Here is a 17,776-nt window from a genome sequence, read left to right on the forward strand (position 1 = left end):
AGACGGTAGGAACGTAACGACGACAAATGGCCGTTTGTAGCGCGTTCGTCAGGTGTCGTAATCGCTTTAATGGTCCATACCCAATTCGGTTATCACGCTTGACGTTGGTAACGAGCGCGAACTCGTGCGCGCTCACGTTCCTCCCGGCCCGGCCGTTCCGTTCCATCCACCGATCGGGATCGTCGTATTTCTATCAGCGCCCATTGATTCCCCGCAATCTCGAGTTTCTCGGGCTGCTCTGCCCGGTTCCTGGGCCGTCCCGCAATAAACACGTGACACCTGCTAGCCACGCGAACACCGAGGTGTAGGGATAATAATTCGCACAAAGAGGTATTCGCCCTTGCCTCTTGAACCAGACTTTTTACTTTCGCGTAACTGCCATACGGTTCCCTCGAAACGTAGCTCAGTACACATCTCGTAGTTGCAGAGCGACTGGAAGGCTACCTCGGTTTCTTGGGCACGTTTTCTTGGCCGCAAGCAGTTCCGTGGCAGGCGGGTTAGTATCGCGGTTCGGTGACGGGGGAGTCCGTTAGCGGCTGGTTCATATTCATATATTACGCGGAACGAGTAGTCAGCGTGGTCGATCATCCGTCAAACGGTGTAAACGCTTTAACGGGCCGTGGGCAATTCGGTTATTACGGGCGTCGTTGTAATCGAACGCAGCGGGACACCGGTGTGTGTTGGCCGGCCTTCGCCGAGGCCCTCTACCCCCGTGGAACACCCCCACGATTTCAACCGCCCCGTCCCACCCCTGTCCTCCGATTTCCTGTCACTCCTCTCTGTCTATCGCGCGCCGACCCAGGCCGGGTCGAGCCGAGTCGAGTCGAGTCTCATCGACGCGCGTTGTTTTCAATCGGCGACAATTCCACACCCTACCCTCGCTCCGCGACCCCTCCCTCCCCCGCGGCACTGCCCCCTATCATTTTATCCTCGTTTATCCCGGCCGAAGCGCCATTCGACGCCGGCCGACCGGCTAACGCATTGGCGTTAACGCGCTAATGCGATACGTACTTTATGTACGGAGGGAGAGGACTCAACCACCCGTGCGCGACAAACGATATAACGCGATTTTGGCCAAAGACCCGCCGCCACCACCACCACCCCTACCCTGCGTTCAGTCCGCTCATTCCACTCCTCTCGTCGCACTAATCGGTCCTAACTTTTACGGATTAGAAGCTCTCCTGTCTCTCAGAATCCCGCGACCTCTTCTTCCACCTTGAGTCGATCATCTTGGTTCTTGCGAACGCGAGTGGAAAAGGCTATTGGAGAATTTGGGGGATCGGATAAGGAAATCATAGGTATGCGGCAGTTTCCTTTTGTTTCTGTGATTCATTTTCTAACGAACATGGCGGACCAAGTGTCGAAGGTTGTTCTTGCCGCGAGAAGATCGGAGCGCCGGGAACGACGCACCGAAAGCCGCAACAACAGCCTAACCAGCGAGGACACGCGTCTCTAACAGCGTCCCTGTCCCGTATCCTTGGACTTTGTCGTTATTAATTGTCCAACCGACGGAGCGAACAGCGAAGATAATGTGGTTGCGCAACAGGTACTACCACACCTGTGTCTACCGCGTTGCATAATCGCGGGTAAGAACCGTGTACGTGAAATCTGCACGCGTGTGTACCGTGCCGGGAGAGGAATTGACCGTAAGGAATTGCAAAAAGCCACATTCACGACTCGTGCTCCTTGCCCCTCCCGCCAACCCCCGCCCGCTGCGTTCCGCGATTCCATCGAGAGGCTCTAGGTCGAAGAAGGAGCTGCGCGTCGAAAGGAACGACGTTGAGTCCTCGAAAAACTGCACGGCTGGTACACGTTCGCCGTGAGATTCGCAAAGTCTGTGGAGCAGAGGGAGAAGCAAACGATAGTCGGAGATCGAAGTGGCGAACAAAGCCGCCAAGACAATAATGCTATCACCGGGCGCGGAAACTAGTTGGAAATAAGCCTGCCGCGTAATAATTCCTGCAAGATTGGAGCGGCGCGGAGCGTTCCGCGCGGCGATAAATCGTTGAACGCCGATGAAACTAAATTAAGCGCGTTGCCGTTATTTCCGTATCGGAGAAGTCGTTGTTCGTCCGGCGGGATCGAAAGTTCTCCTGGTTATATTCTATGCACGAGCTACGTCCGCGGCGATTACCGCCCCAGACGGCCTCAGTAACGCGATTCATTTTTGTCGCAGATTGGAATCAACCCTGGACTCTTCGCCGCTTACAAGGGCCACCACTACGCTGGACCAGGCAACCATTTCTGTGAGTTGCGCTCCTTTTTCTCTGCGCGGGGTGTCTCGAAACATAAAAGCTCTCCGTTTAAAGGTAGGTTCCCCTGCACGCGACTGGACACACCGCGAAGGATTTCAAAGCTGATTTTCTCGAAAATGAAGCGCGATATAAAAAAAAGTTACTCTTTCTTTCAGACTTATAACAAGTAAATCAGTCGAGAGAAAGAAATAACATTTTTTAATATCGCGCTTCGTTTTCGAGAAAATCAACTTTGAAATTCTTCGCGTTGCGTTCAGTCGCGTATAGGGAAACCTACGTTAAGGGGTTATACCTAGTCAAGAGATCGAAAAGAGGTGACTTTTTTAAAAAAAAACGGAAGCATATATTTTTATAGAATTTTTTGCACATAAAAGAGCAATATTTAAAGAACAGTTGGTATTTTTTGTAGAACAATATTTACGTTTATTATAAAAATACAACGACATTCAAGAAGCCTTTTTAAAAACGGCGAGCAAAATATCTCAAAAACTATTACACCAATCTTTCTGAAATTTGGTAAGCTTATTTGTTATATAAATATCGGTTATTGATTATATCAACGAAAAATGGCTTGATAGTTATCACTAATGGCCGTTTTTCGTTGATAAAATCGAGACTATACAACGGAAAAAAGGCCCTCCGTCATTCAGTAGATTTTTAAAAAAATGAGCCCACCAAATTTCAGGTGCAGTAGTTTTTTAGATATCTTGCTCACCGGTTTTAAAAAGCCTTCTTGAATGTTGTTGTATTATTATTATAAACGTAAATATTTTTCTACAAAAAAATTACCAAATGTTCTTCAAATGTTGCTCTTTTAAGTGCAAAAAGTTCTGAAAAATATATGTTTCCGCTTTTTCAAAAAAAATTCACAAACATTTGCCTCTTTTCGGCCTCCTCACTAGGTATAACTTAAGAGGAATTACAGCGATACTCGTTCATCTACATTGATCACGCTTCTTCCAGTTTCACTTCTCGTGCCAGGATAACGGCCACAAGACGCTAGACGATAGCGCGTTATCCTTTGAACTAGATACGAAGAAACCTCCGCGTGTCGCTACATAAATACACTCTCGAGAGGAGTCGCTTTTCCCCCGCGTCTGCACCGCGTATTTTGGGACACCCCGTGTATTTCTAGCTGCTCGCTCTCCCCGTAGGCTCCCTTTACGCGAAACCACGGCCCGAGCGCCGTGATCTCGCGAGTCGGTTAATTAAGCCGATGTAAAGCGACGCGCGGTGTCGAGCGTCGCTTCGAGTCCCCGTCTACGATCGCGGCCAAGTTTCGATGGCGAAAAGGAGGGAAAAAATTCACGAGAACGCAGCGCGTCGGAGTGCGCTCGATTGGCTCGCGGGAAGAACGTGCCAGTTTCCTCGACCTAATTTCGCAGCAATTCGAGTTACGCGCTCGCGAATAGCGTCGGCTGAAAGGAAGGGCGCGCTAGGGCCGCGGGAAGCGAGGAAGAGTCCCTCGATCTCGATCGAGATGGCCCTTTCGATTACAGCAACCCTTGCCCGACGATAATTCAGAGGGAAATCGCGCGCTCGCGATTAAATTCAGCGAGAGACGGCTCGATAGAAGCGCAAATTACCCGACGATTCGAAAAACTCGGTCGTTCCCCCGTTTTTTCTTGCCCTCGCGAGCCCTCGACGCGATCGACCGAGCGACGATCGCCGCGTTTATTTTTAACGCGTTCTATCGGTGGAAACACTCGACGACGCGAACGCGTGGCCGAGTACGCGCGTCTTGGCGCCGGTACGCGCGCCAACCTCCGCACTCCGTTCGATAGACTCGAGGTCTGTTCGATCCGCTGCGTCGATCGCGGGAATTCGCGCTGGAAATGCTCCCGCGCGAAATCGGTCTGTAGGTGAAGTAGCTTCCAGGGGAGCGTCGCTCCGCCGAGGCTCGATACTTGCGCGTAAGAGCTATTCCACGTCAAAACGAATACGTGAAAACTTTAGTTTCACCGATTATCTTCAAAATTACAGTATTTGTCGATAACCTTGCAGAAACAAAGTATACTGAATTTCAACGACCTGTGTTAAATAGTTTCCGAAATATTTAATGGTAAAGTTTCGAAAATTGAAACAAAATCGGCTGTCGCGTCATCGCTTAAACTGTAGGGTAGGGCTGGGCTAATACTCCCGTTTTTCGTATAAACTTATGTAAAATTTAGTACTAACAATCTAGAGACAACTGGTGTTAATTTATAAAAACTATAACTATTAGGCTTTACATTCACGAAGTTCATTTGGCGATACTGTTATTTTTTGTTGAGTTATACAACAAAATGTTCGTTAATTCAAAATGGACTTGTTGCCCCATGCGCGGGACAAAAAGTCTATTGCTTGGGGTAAAAAGTCCCTAATATCTTCTAACCAACTTTTCGTGTAAAATAAAACTAAATAGGTAAAAAAACTCTTCTTAAACCAACAAATATTTATTAAACCAATTCTTTTTGGCATACAATATGAACGGAAAGCATTATTTCCTTAACAAAAAATAAAAATATAAGTCAGAGACTCACTTTGAACTAAAAACTAACAAAAATCTTCTCTCAACTAAAGCAAAAACACTATTTAAATACTTTGGCATCATTTCTTTATGTTTTGGCCATCTTATTACGAAAGCATATAATAAAAAATATAATTTCATAAAAAAACACAACACTTGTCGTGCCGCTGCATATCCAAAACAAACTTTACCCGGATTGTCTTTATACCTTGCAATAAATCTATTCAAAGAATCTCTACAAAGATTATATTCCCTGGCTGCTTTACATAATTTCATTATACCCTTTATTACGTCCTCTGCAGCTCGTTTCATAATTTCTAAAGACTTCATGCCGCGATCGGTTCGTCTTTTGTAGTGGTGCATTCTAAAAAATAAAAATAAATATAGTTTTCTAATTTCAAGTGAAGGAGCCATAAGTTCCCATGCGAGGTAACAGTCCCAATAAGGGACTTTTTGCTCCAATGGTACCTGTATAGTTTATGCGATATATACGGTAGAAAATATTATCATTTACAAATAAATAATATCATGTAAAGGAACATAGAACCTACTTACCTGATACGCTGATAAACTTTGGTTTACTTCCAACAAAGCAATAAAGACGCTCACCATATAAAAGATTAGCAATAGTAGGTAGCAGATATTCCTACTATTTTTCTCGAGAATACCCAAAACACCGAAAGAAAAATTTGATTTAATTCATCGTATATAAATACTTTCCTACGCTAGGCTATTGTTTTGAAAACGCGTGCGTGCGGACTGACCATGGGATCTGTGCAGTTCCAAGCGGTGTGCACTATCGTAAGTTTTATTTTTTTGTTAACAGTTCCCAAAATCTCTCGACTTTTTTGAAAAAGGAATTTATTAGCTGAAGACTTAACGAATCGAATGGTATATTTTTCAAGCCGGACAGTGGCTGGGAACGACGTCAAATCGCGATTTGAAACTTTGACATCGATTACTGTTAAGTTTATTAACAATAAACAAAATATTCTATATACGGTTTGAGAAAGAATTCCTTCGGCTTTAAAATGAGCCCAAGACGGTGGCATTATATTTAAAAATCACCGAGATATTACAGTTTAAGTGAAGACGCGTCAGCCGATTTTGTTTGAATTTTCGAAACTTTACCATTAAATATTTCGAAAACTATTTGACACAGGCCGTTGAAATTCAGTATACTTTGTTTTTGCAAGGTTATCGACAAATGCTGTAATTTTGAAGAGAATCGGTGAAACTAAATTTTCCACCTATTCGTTTTGACGTGGAATAGCTCGTAGGGTGACCGAGTGCAAATTGTCCTCCAGATTTACGGCGGTATTTTCGCGTCTAGTGGGTCACGTGGAGGAAGCAATAGTCGCGACGCTTCGAAGGGGATGAAAGTCGGAAGAAACGAAATCCTTGGACGTGCAGGAAGAATTGTTTTGTATGAAGGGTTAAAGCGCAGGTTGTTGACCGCGGTTTCGAAACGTTTCGCGCCCTCCGCTACGACAGCGATCTCGAGACTTTGCTGGTCGACTCGCGATCAAGTTGGAGCGCCGGGATTCGAGGCAATTTGCGCCACTAGCGTGAAACGCCACCGTCTCCGGGGCAAGTTCCTTGGGAGACGCGCAGATCCATCGTTAGGTCATACCCGTCGGCCTTTGAGCAAACAATTTTGCGCGCTTCCGGGCCGAGCGATGCCTATTACGTGCGCGCGTGCATTTACACGGGCGTCCCTGCACGCTGTATGCGTTGCCCGCGAGTACATGGGCCCGTGCACATATAACCGCGAGTATATGCACAGGTACGGGCGCGTGTGCATACAAGGGAGGGCGAACGCGAGCGCGTTCACACATAGCCGGTACATACGGGGTGAAGTTAGGTGTGCGCTGCTGGATTTTCCAGGGTTTTCCCGGGGTTGCGGTAGAGCAGTGGATGGGGTGGTGGTGGTGGGTGGTGGCGGCGTGTAGGGAAGGGGGAGGAGGAGGAGGAGGGTGGAGAAGGGTAGGGAGGAGGATACGAAGCGGGTTGAGTCGGACTGTGAAGAGGAGTAAAGCGGTGAGGGAGGACGGTTGTAGTGGAGAGGGAGGAACTATAATGAGTGGTGCGCGCGAGGGAGAGCAGAATAAAAAGGGGGGTGAGAGAGGAGGTGGCTCGGGGAGGGACTGCGAGAGGAGGAGGTAGAGGGAGGCGGAAGCAGGGTAGTACGGGGTAAAAAGGTTGGAAGCTGTGGCAAGCGGGGGTACGGGAGGGTGGTGGGACGAGGGTTGGTTGGCAGCTATGGAGAGCAGGAAGAGGGGCGGTTTGAGTGGGCCGCAAGGGTAGGAGGATGGGTGGATCGAGAACGACGGGTCAATTTAAGCCCCAGAGAGAGGGGGAAGCGGACCGGGCCTAAAGGCAGTAAACGCCGAAAAATTTCAGCGCGGTTCAGCCGGTTCGATCGCTGGAAAGCGAGCCAGAAAGCGGCCCAGTGATCGAGGCTCGCGCGCTCGCCGCCGCCGCTGCCGCGTCGAGAAATCGCGGCTGTCGCTGTCAAACTCGCCACCAGTCGCATTTTCCAACAGCACCGAATCGCGTACTCGCGCGTGCCTCTTCTTGCCGAGCAAGACGCAAAACCGCCCTCGCACACCCACGGTCAGAAGCGTGTCATCGACCCGACCATCGATCACCGGAGAGAGCCAGCGGGGAGCAGCAGCCTGCTGCTTGGGATAATTTCGTGTTACCAGGTGGGAAATACGCTCCAAGCACGACCTTTGTGCGCGAGAAATTCTCAGGAAGCTACCGCGTGCGTCCCCGACTCGTCTCGTTCCTGTCGTAAAGAACAGTGCGCATTCCACCCCTAGAATCTTTGCGCGAGTGGTCGAGTAGGTGTCGAACGATGACCTAATTTCGAAATCTGGAAAAATCTACCGAGCCTATCGTCCAAATAGCCAGAGTATTATCGTCCCTCAAGGTTACGAAGCCGCCTTGGGGAACTGGAACGAGACTGAGGCAAGCTCGCCAGAGCTGGGAACCGCGGCGACAGACCTCGGCTTTCATTCGTCAGGAGTCTCGCGAGATTTGGCAGGGAAGCGACAAAGCCTGATCGAGAATCGAGTGACAGTCGAACGACCGCGAAAAGGAGCGCGCTGTGAGTTGCGCGCGTCGACGTCGCGAGCACCGCGAGAAGCTCGATGCTCGAGACGGCATTGTTCGCAAGAGGGTGAAAAAGTTTGGTGTCGGCGGGGCGACGAGCAAGACTGGCCCGCGGGGGTGTAATCGAGAACGCTGGGGGCGGAGGAGGTTCGGTCGGTGACCCAATTCGGTCGGCGGGCTTTTTCGAACGCCGCGAGAGTTGAAGGTGACCAGGGAAACTTTTCGTGGTCGTTTCCAGCGGATCCTCGAGGCTCTTGGCTCCGTGGCGTTGCTCAGAGCCATGACTCGCGATTCGCGACCCCGACCTCGACCGCTGCTAACTACCTGCCGTTTCGCGACAGCTGCGCGTCGTTAGCCTTCTTCCCTCGCTGGCGCGTTATTGTGAAACCTGTGACACTGAGCTCGGCAACTAGACCGCGTAGACGTTGCTGGGAAGAGGACAGTCCACTCTCCTCGCACGTTCCTTATCACTTTCCTTGACGAGTACAGAATTGTCAAGTAGACGAATCCATCGATCGCGCTCGATTTCGCGGCGAAGATTGCGGTGACGGATTTTCGCGTTGCCGATTCCGTGGGTGTCGCAAAGTAGGAAGCGCAACTCTCGACTCCCCGGCGCTCGTTAACTTGAGAACTAGAGTTTTGACTTGCGCGCCCCTTTGCTCGAGATTACGCCCTATATCGTTCGGTCGCCCGACGTACTTCCAACCACTCGGTCCAAGTTTTCGCACGGAGAAACTTTTCTTCCGCGAGCAACGTCCCGAAAGGAGCCCGACCGTGCCTGGCACGGACACCCTGCCGTCGAAGCAGTATCTCGCCCGGATCGATTATCGATTATCGGCGATCCCGCGTGAGAAGAGTTCGTGCGAGGAATTTCAGGGGCAGCGTCGGGCGAGCGAGGAAAGACGAGAAGGGGAACGAGCGCCCGTTATTTTGGACGTGGAGTGATCGTGGCGGGTCTAACAAAAATACGAAAATTACGCAAAGCAAGGGGGAGCTCGAAAATAGATGTCGAAAACCTGCCAAATTATCGAGTGGCCGGCGGGAGCGGCGGTAGGTAGGTGCGCTGGAAATCGGTCGCACGCGAACAAATACTCGGGGTTGAAAGACGCGGAGGAGGGAACGAGGAAAGAAGGAGTAACGTAACTGCGACCGAAGAAGTCGCGAACGAACATTCTAGTTTCGAACAGGCGTCGATACTTCGGGAATGTAGAATGTACGCTCGGCCGACATTTTTTCGCGTTCACCGTTACTTTCAAGCTTTCCCTCGTCTCACGATCGCACGATCAAATGGGGTATTTCTTTATACATAGATATATATACTGTACTCGGGGTAGGAACTAGCGCGTGCCTGAGTTTGCGGAAAAATTTGACGAACTCTGCGCGATTTCTCTCGACGGCTATCGAGCTCGGGGAAATATCACGGATAGGAGAGAAACGAGGAGGAGAATGAGGAGGATAAGGAGGATAAAGAGGAGTAGTGGGAGGGGATAGGGGGTGGCGAAGAAGAAGAAGAAGGAGCGTCGTATTCAGCGTCGAAGGGTATCGTAGCAGTGACCTGCGAAAAAGATTGGCGAAGCCGGCCAAGTGCGTGAGTGGAAAAGGGATGCAAGCCTGACGGTTGTCGATGCTGGCGGAGGTGGGAAAGGAGGTGGCGGAGGTTGGGGTTGCTAGTGGTGGGAACTATAATGAGTGGCGGCTGTGTCGGGCGAAGGGAAGAGGGCGAGGATGAGGGCGGTGAGCTCGAGGGTGTGGGTGAGGGTGCGGGCGAGTGCGAGGGCGAGGGTGAGGTTGAGGGTGAGGGTGAGGCAGAGCGAGAATGAGCCAGGGAGAGGAGAGAGAGAGACAGAGAGAGAGAGAGAGAGAGAGAGAGAGAGAGAGAGAGAGGGCTGCCGAGGGCTGGGTAGGGTAAAACGAGATGGGCGAAGGGTACAGGTGGCGAAGGAGGGCTGGTCGGTGAGTGCGGGAAAGCGTGTAGCCTCTGCCTCCTCCCTTTTCCACCCACCGGCCACCCTGCCACCCTGCCACCCTTCTGCCAGCCTGCTGCTCGGTCCAAAGGGGTGACAGCACGGAGGGAGGGGCAGAGAGGCAGGAAAAAGGGAACTAGAGCTGGCCGAGAGGGACGGGGGAGCCGGGAAGGGGTTGTCGCACGCCTATCCGCTCGATAGCAGCTTACAGTCCGTGCACGTTCGCTACCCCCTAGAATTTTGTGCCCCATCTTTTCGAGAATCCCTGGACGAAGGGATATTTTTTCACCGACGTCGATCCCGTCGCCACCAGGTACGCGTTTCGCGAGCTCTCTCTTCTATCCCGTTCCTCCTACTCTCTCCTCGTTTACCCGCGACTAGTGTTCCTGATTTCCCGATATTTTTGGTTTCTCGAGAAATCAGAAATGAGCTCATATTTCTTGAGAATTCTCGAGAAATTGAAAAAAAAATATTGCAAACTTATATTTTTTTAATATTGTTGATAATATTTATCAAAACCAAAAGAAAACTTAAACCGAATGATTATTCCTGTCTAATTTATACAAAACTTGTGTAAATGAAAAAATAGATATTAAATATAATTGGTAAATTTTATTTAATACAAAATTTGTACAAAGCGAAACATTACTTTTTGGTTTTAAATTTTTTTTTTAAATAGCACAATGCGTCTAATGTAGCGTCAGCGAATCTATTTTTTTTGTGGCAATATCTGTTACTGTTATATTTTGACGTTTTATAAATTTCTATCTTGGCTGTTAAATGAAAAAATGCGTCTTTTGACCCTTTTGGAAGAAATTCTGGATCGTGCAAAAATTTTATACGGGATACAATAGTCTTATCCCCTCTTTTCTATATTTCTTCTTTAATAGCCACAAGAAACTCATTAGGTACTTAATTCAGGATACAATTTTTCTAAATTTTTAAGTAAGAATTTAAGAACACCTTCAGCAGTTAATAATATCGAATCTTCTGTACTGTGATTTTCTATTGGAATTCATATAGGTTCTAATGTTATTAATAAGATGCATTATAAATCGTAGATGTGTTTATACGTTCGCGATTAACTAGTAATACATTCATTCACGAAAATAAATGAGATTTATAATATTTTTCCTAGACTTAAGTTTCTCGACAAATTATAGTATTTCTCGAGAAATAAAAAATAAGCAATTATAAAATTTCTCGAGAAATTCTCGAGAAGGAACACTACCCGCGACCAAGCAAAGATTTCCCTCGCGACGATCGAAACTGTCCCTCGATCCCTTCCCTTGTCCACCGCCAGCCGATACCAGACGGAGCGAGTATCCTCGAAATCCCTTCGTCCCACGAACCCCAAATAAAACGATCTCTTCTCTCCAGCGAGAAAAAAATGGCGCCGCTCGGTCTGCTCGCGAGCTCCGAGCATTCCCAACGGGACTGTACAAAAACCCTACCGCCAGAATTCTTAGGAGAATGTCGTTAAACGCGTCTAGGGTTAACACGTGCTCGCTGGCAAATTGTGGTAGTTTGACGGGGTGAGCAGCGGGGTACGTGCGATAGAAAAGAGAGCATCGCGGAACGCTCCACTGTTTCCTAGGTCTCCGTGAACGGGTCTTCGTCCTGGAAAACCCTGAAAATTGATTTTCCAGGCGCGGTCTCCCGCGGTACCCACGCACAGGTCTCCTCTCTCTCTCTCTCGCTCTCTCCCTCTTTCTCCCTCTCTCTCTCTCTTCCTCTCTCTCTCTCTTTCTCTCTCTCTCTTTCTCTCGGTTGCATCGATTTTCACCTGGCTCTCCTCGCATCCCCTGCAGCTCGAACTCGAACCAGCCAGTTCATTCAGACGACTGTAGGAAAAGAACGACGAATCTGGGTCAACGAAATTTCGACAACTCCCGATGGAAGACGCGCGTAATCTTTTCGATCACCCGTCGATCGGGCCCGTCTCCTCGACACCAGCCACCTCCTCCCAAGCGAATCGCTTCTCGAAAACCCCGAACATAGGGCACCGAAGAGCAAAACGCGCGGCCACCACCACCACCACCACCACCGCTGTGGCGAACACGCAGAGTTACGAGGCGTGCAAAAAATATCGCGAGCGATAAATTCTGCTCGCGTACGCCAGTTGGCCCGCGGAGCCAGCAACGATACCCGCGGCTGGCGCGGAGAAACACGAGCAGGAGGAAAAATGTAACGCGGGGTCCTGTTGCGCCGGCACGGCCCGTAAAGTCGGTCAGCGAGCGGCTAAGTCGGTCGGACAGGGGAAACCGAAACTCTTTCGACTTTGAAAGTTTCAAGTGCCGGGACAAATTTACAAACGCCTCGAAGATCGGAGGCCCGAGTTTGCTCGCGCTTCGAGGTACACACGCGCGGCGGATGTTTTGCCGCGCGGAAGCCACTCGTGGGAATAGCGATCTCGTTTCTTTGTAGCTGCGGGGAAAGATAGTTTCTCCCTTCGCCGTTTCAAGCTTCCACCGGCACCGGCGGCTCCCGACTAGTGGCTTTCGGGACATTGGATGTTCGTCGCGGAGGAGAGGGATCCGCAGCGGGATGCCTCGCGAGAATTATGGGCGTTTCGCGGGAGAAGGCGGCGAGGAAACGCGGAAAGGGTCTAGGGAGGCAGAGTTGGGTTAGGTTAGCGTCGCGAGCGACAGGGGTGGTCGCGTTTCGCTTGGATAAAGTTTGCTCGATCGGCCGTTAGTCTTGTTCGGAGGGGCCGGCAGCCTTTCCGCTCGGCGCGTGTACACGCCAGCCCATCGGCCGTGCAGCAGTTTCTCCAAAGCGGGCGGCAAGAGTTTCCCTCTCGCTTTCGACCCCTTTCTCCCCCGTTTTTTCCACTACTTTTCCCACCTTTTTCTCGCCCGTTGACTCGAACAGCCAGCGAACGAACGAGCGCGTCCTCCGCTCGCCGGAGGAAGCGTGCAACGCCGGCAGACGAGCGTTTAACTTTGTTCCGAAGTTCTCCAAGGTCGTGTGCTCCGGCTGTAGGTCGGTGGTTCACGAGGAGGTGAGACCGGGAGGACAAGAGGGAGAGAATTTCCGAGGCCGCGTCATAAATCTCTATCTGCTGCTGCTGCTGCCGGGGGTAAACGCTCGCCTGCTAGCTCGCGGGATATACTTTGGCGACGTCTGTAATTTCGCGCCACCACGCCACACTTTTCTCTCCTTCGCCTCTCCCCAGCCCCTCCTCCATTCCCCTGTCGTCGTTCTCTTCGATTCGTTTCGATTCATTTCTCTCGGCTTTCGCGAAACGACTCCCACGGTTTCCCTCATCGACAACCACTCGCGATAATATATCAGACGACGAGGGGGAGAGGGCGCTCGCGATACGTTTGGCGAGCAATCAAACGCGCACGTAGGACGGGCCGATAAAGGTATCGAGTAATCGCTCTTCGTATCTCCGTTCGCCATACCACGTACATATGAAAAAGAAACCGACGATGGCGCTCGGAAAGATCGCGACCACTCGAGGCATAAAATTACACCCCTGAAACTGTAAACAAACCAACGCCAGCATCCATTATTCACTATTCATCGAGTATTCTCCTTCAGAGGTGATCCGTTGGCACGGTGAACCGCCGAGATACTATTATAGGTATGTAGTACAGCACGCGTAACCGTATCAAAGAGCCAGCGACCGACGACCTGGAAAACTCAATGCCTCCAGAACCTTTCTTTCTGTTTCGACCATTCAATGCCGCGATGCTAATTCCGTTTACCGACTTTTACGCTCGCGCTGCGAACGCGAAAGACGATTAAGCCCCGGGGAAAGAATTCCTCTCCTCGGGCATCCTCGAGGGGGAGGGGGATAAGTACGCGCGAGGAAACTTGTTAATAAAGTGGCAGGAGGATCGCGAAAAGTTCTCGAATCGAGCCAAACAACGTTCAAGGCCCCTAAACAAATTTCCCCGACTTTGGACAATAATTTCCCGCGAGCGGCGGAACGGGGCGATTTATGACTGAACTTCGCGGAGGGGAATAAAAAGAAGAATCGACCAAGCTTGACCCAGACCTATTTAATCCGTTTGAACGGGCCGTTTTGTAACACCTGCTGCACACCATCGCCACCGCTGACAAGTGCTTCCTCTAAATTGCCGGCGACGACACAAAGCGCGAAAACGGGGCCGTTTCGCCGCCGCGAGAAGCAAAAATCCCCGGTAATTAACAGGGCACGGTGGACGGTGGAGGAGCGTTTCTTTTCCTTGAACGCGACTCTTGGCGGCGCGAATAAAATGCCAGGAATTATCGCTGTGTTCGGGGGCGAAAGAATTCGCTTCGCCAGAATCCTCCCTCGTAATGCGCGACGGGTATAGATTCGCGTCGGAGAGGAGCCGAACGATACCAATGAATTAAGGGGGTGTGAAGTTCCGATGGTCGAGCGAACGATATCCCCGACTACTGTGCAGTCCCGAACTTTCCATTTTCTTTCGCCGATGACGCGGGCAATTTATCGCGGCGAGTTTACGGCGGAAAGTCGGAAGTTCCAGACAGTTTGTCGACAACGTTTGACCCAGACCCATTGAAATTCCGCCGCCTTCCTCCCGATGGATATCGGTCGAACTCGAACAGCGAAGATTCTTGGCGCGCTTCCCGCGGCCCTCGGAAAAACCGTGACCCTGGCGGCAGGTTCTTTCGGTGTACCGTGTCTGACCGCCGATTAAATCACTTTTTCCAGGGAAGTGCTTACACCTGAGCGGACTGACACCCGAACCACTCACAGCGGATGACGATTACAAGCTGTTGCGCTTCGGTATCGGTTTCACAAATATGGTGGCTCGCGCCACTAAAGGCAGCGCCGATCTCACCAGGAAGGAAATCAAAGAAGGTCAGTAAACGACTAGAGTCGGCAAATAAACTCTCTCTCTCTCTTTTCAACGGGGCGACGACGCTCGTTTAGATATTTAGAACTTAAGATTTACCTCGTTCATCGCGAACGTGCCCCAAGATTCTCTGTGAACTCGGTATTCAACAATCTATTAGATGCGTGTACACAGGTGGAAGCGAAGAGACAATTTTATGCACCAATTGGAATTTATACCCCGTATAATGCTGCTCGTTATAAAGTGATCCTCCTTTCGAGCTTCCGCTAAGCAAAGCGGATGCGACGACTCTGACGCCATCCATCTAACGCGTACAAGAATTTTAAACACACCGTGCACACATGGACGGCAAAAAAAGCAGACTACTTCTCGCAGCGAGGCGAGCGAATGATCGAGCAAAGTTTCCGAGGTTCTTTCGCCGCGCGCCCGTTCTATCGCGCGTACACGCCGATCTGTTTGCTCGCCGCACGACGCACGGAACAGCACGCGAAAAAATAACGTTTCAAGGGAGAACGTTTCGAGGCACTAGGATATTCGAAATCGGGAATCGAGGAGTTACGAATTTATTCACTTTGGTTGGCGCTTATCGCGGCCCCGCGTTAACCGGAATATTCCCTTCTTTCTCGTTTTTTCGTTTCGATAATTTTGTTTTCGCGACAGCAAGATAAATGCCGCCTTTGTAGTCCGTTGAATTTTAGCAGTGGCATAATGAAACCGGTCGCTTCTCGATGAGATAACGGTTTCCGAAACGTTGCCATTTTTCCGTTCGCCGCGGACGGTTCGAGAAAAAGAACGGCCGAGGAATTCCTATGACGAATGTCCCAATTTCTGCTCGTTTCGTATTTTTCTTATTATTACAAGCGTTACGTTTGTACTATAGTTGCAACGAAATAATTCTAAATTATTTAAACGTTTACGCGAGTGTTGCACGAGCTTGGGACTAATCAGAGTGCAGCATAAGCAACGAAAAACTTTTAAAATGAGAGACTCGTGATTTTTCGACCGTGTTTTCTAGCTGGTTGTGCTAAGGAACAGCGTCGCTATTGGTATTCGATAATTCGGCAGGAAATAGTTTTTGCAGTAAAAGTTCTTATTTAACAACTAAAACAGATACCGTATTGTGCTTTGGAAGTAGATTGTTTTTACTATTTTTATTTCTTTTAAGTAGAAAACAGGTGATTAGGTTTAGGGTCAAGTGAATCACCGTCATGCCCGCATTTCTACTCACCAAAATTTTAGTAACATAACCTCACAATTCAATGTATGCCGTAATCTCTATTTCTCTTCGAAGGCATTTTATTTTTCCTTTATCGTTATTTTAGGATTTACTGTTGCGTTATAAAACATCTGCGTAAAAGATGGAACTTATTTTAACCTGAAAAGGCAACATATTATACGAGCAGAAAATGGTACAAATGGTGATTAGGGCTGGTATTCATAGTCGCTACTTATTCTTAAGCAAATGCTTAAGCATGCGGCATCCTCTACTAACCTAGTAGCTAGTAAAGGATGCCGAATGCTTAAGCATTTGCTTAAGAATAAGTAGCGACTATGAATACCGGCCCAGAAATACGTACATCGCTATTTTTCGTGAGCAGAAATACGGACATTTAGAGCATTATATTTAATTACAAATTACTAATAGTTAAACGTCTTGAAATATCTTTCTTAAATAGTTTTTGAATTAGTTGATCTATTATTAAAGAATTAATCAATTACTCTGCAAGTTTTTATTACGAACAAATTTTGTACACCTTTATGACGAGTAACCTCTTAAATTAGCAGAAATTGGGGCATACAACTTAGAATGGTTCTTACGTCGCGGCTGTCCTCGGCCAAAGGACGTTGCTGTCTCGTTAAACACCACGCAGAACGATTCATTCCCTCGCGACGATAGAGCGTAACGAAGTTATCTGCTTAACCGCGGACGAGAGCGGTTCTCGTACATTCTCGCTCGCCGACAAGCTTCTTTTTTCACCGCGCGCGGTGTGTAGCTATGTAAATGTTTCGCGGCTTCTACGCCCATGACCGTGCTCGAACGCTCTCATTAATAAACGAAAGGCTGGCGAAACGTATCTCGTTCGTAGCCAACGACTTTTCCATACCGAGCGCCTAGACCCACGAATCGACGAGCCGGATACGGGACACCGGTGCGGAATGTTATAAATTACAAGTAGACGCGGCGAGACAGGTTTCGCGGGCGAGAATTCAAGTAAGAATAAGCTGTTTGTCTGCTCACCGTGCCTGGGTGTCCGCCAGCGACGAGACGTTTGACGACCAACGACACTGGGCCTCGATTCACGATCTATCGGATGTCGCGGTCCCAAAAGTTGCTTCACTGGTCGATCGCGAGTCAGGATGGTCCCTGTTTCGCCAGGGTGTCGGATATATCACAGGGATCGATCAACAACAATCAACAACAATTACACGATCGGCTTTGACTTTCAGCCGGTTCACTTTACGATCGTCACCGCGAGAAGACTGGCGGCACGCGGTACCAGTGCTGCCAACCTCGTCCCTCGAAATTCTCTCGCTGCCAGAGAACCGCGGTCCATCCGTCGCGTTTCAAACGACCAACGAACTATAACTGCCGGTTCGATCTGCAACTCGGGTAGCTTGCGACGGTAGAGATAATTCTGTATTGCGATTAGGCGTATACAGGGTGTCTCAAATACCTGGTGGGGAATTATAAGCGCGCGATTTTTTTTTTTTTGAAAAAATAAATTAATATAATGGATCTTTGAGGGTGCTTTGTTTTTTTTTCAAATAATCTGTTCCGCCAACACTCGTTCAATGTGAAACATTGTATAATTAATGCATAATTCGCGGTATATTTGAATATTGGTGATGATTCGTGTTGGAATAAATTGTAAATGTAGCGTCTATTGTTTCTGGCTCCGCGGGATGAGATTGTAGATTTTTACGATCCGTGAAACCGTTTCTCTCTTGCAGGCAGTCACATTCTGTTGGAGAAATTACGAAAGTACAAGCCGAAGATCGCGGTGTTCAACGGTAAGCTAATCTACGAGGTGTTTTCGGGGAAGAAGGAATTTGGATTCGGTAGACAGCCCAACCTGGTGGACGGAACGAACACGGTAAGTCGAGAACGCTGTA

At 49.1% G+C, this 17,776-nt stretch overlaps 2 protein-coding genes across 6 annotated transcripts in view; one reads left to right on the top strand and one right to left on the bottom strand.

Annotated features, from left to right (window-relative positions):
* Positions 1–17,168, bottom strand: part of Dnmt3 (DNA methyltransferase 3) — a 74,957-nt gene extending 57,789 nt beyond the window's left edge. For 2 of the 4 annotated variants that reach the window (XM_076819392.1, XM_076819391.1), the window contains exon 1: positions 16,902–17,168. The gene's annotated coding sequence lies outside the window, so the exon portion shown is untranslated. The remainder of the gene's footprint in view (positions 1–16,901) is intronic. The other 2 variants (XM_076819395.1, XM_076819394.1) reach the window with 1 other exon arrangement.
* The window catches only part of Tdg (Thymine DNA glycosylase), a 62,062-nt gene that overhangs the window by 39,135 nt on the left and 5,151 nt on the right, over positions 1–17,776 (top strand). For both annotated transcript variants that reach the window (XM_076819398.1, XM_076819399.1), the window contains exons 6-8: positions 2,177–2,246; positions 14,518–14,667; positions 17,615–17,757. In XM_076819398.1, coding sequence (XP_076675513.1) covers positions 2,177–2,246; positions 14,518–14,667; positions 17,615–17,757 — 363 coding nt within the window. The remainder of the gene's footprint in view (positions 1–2,176; positions 2,247–14,517; positions 14,668–17,614; positions 17,758–17,776) is intronic.

The sequence above is a fragment of the Andrena cerasifolii genome, chromosome 9 (genome assembly GCF_050908995.1).
Source record: "Andrena cerasifolii isolate SP2316 chromosome 9, iyAndCera1_principal, whole genome shotgun sequence".
NCBI classification, from domain to species: domain Eukaryota; kingdom Metazoa; phylum Arthropoda; class Insecta; order Hymenoptera; family Andrenidae; genus Andrena; species Andrena cerasifolii.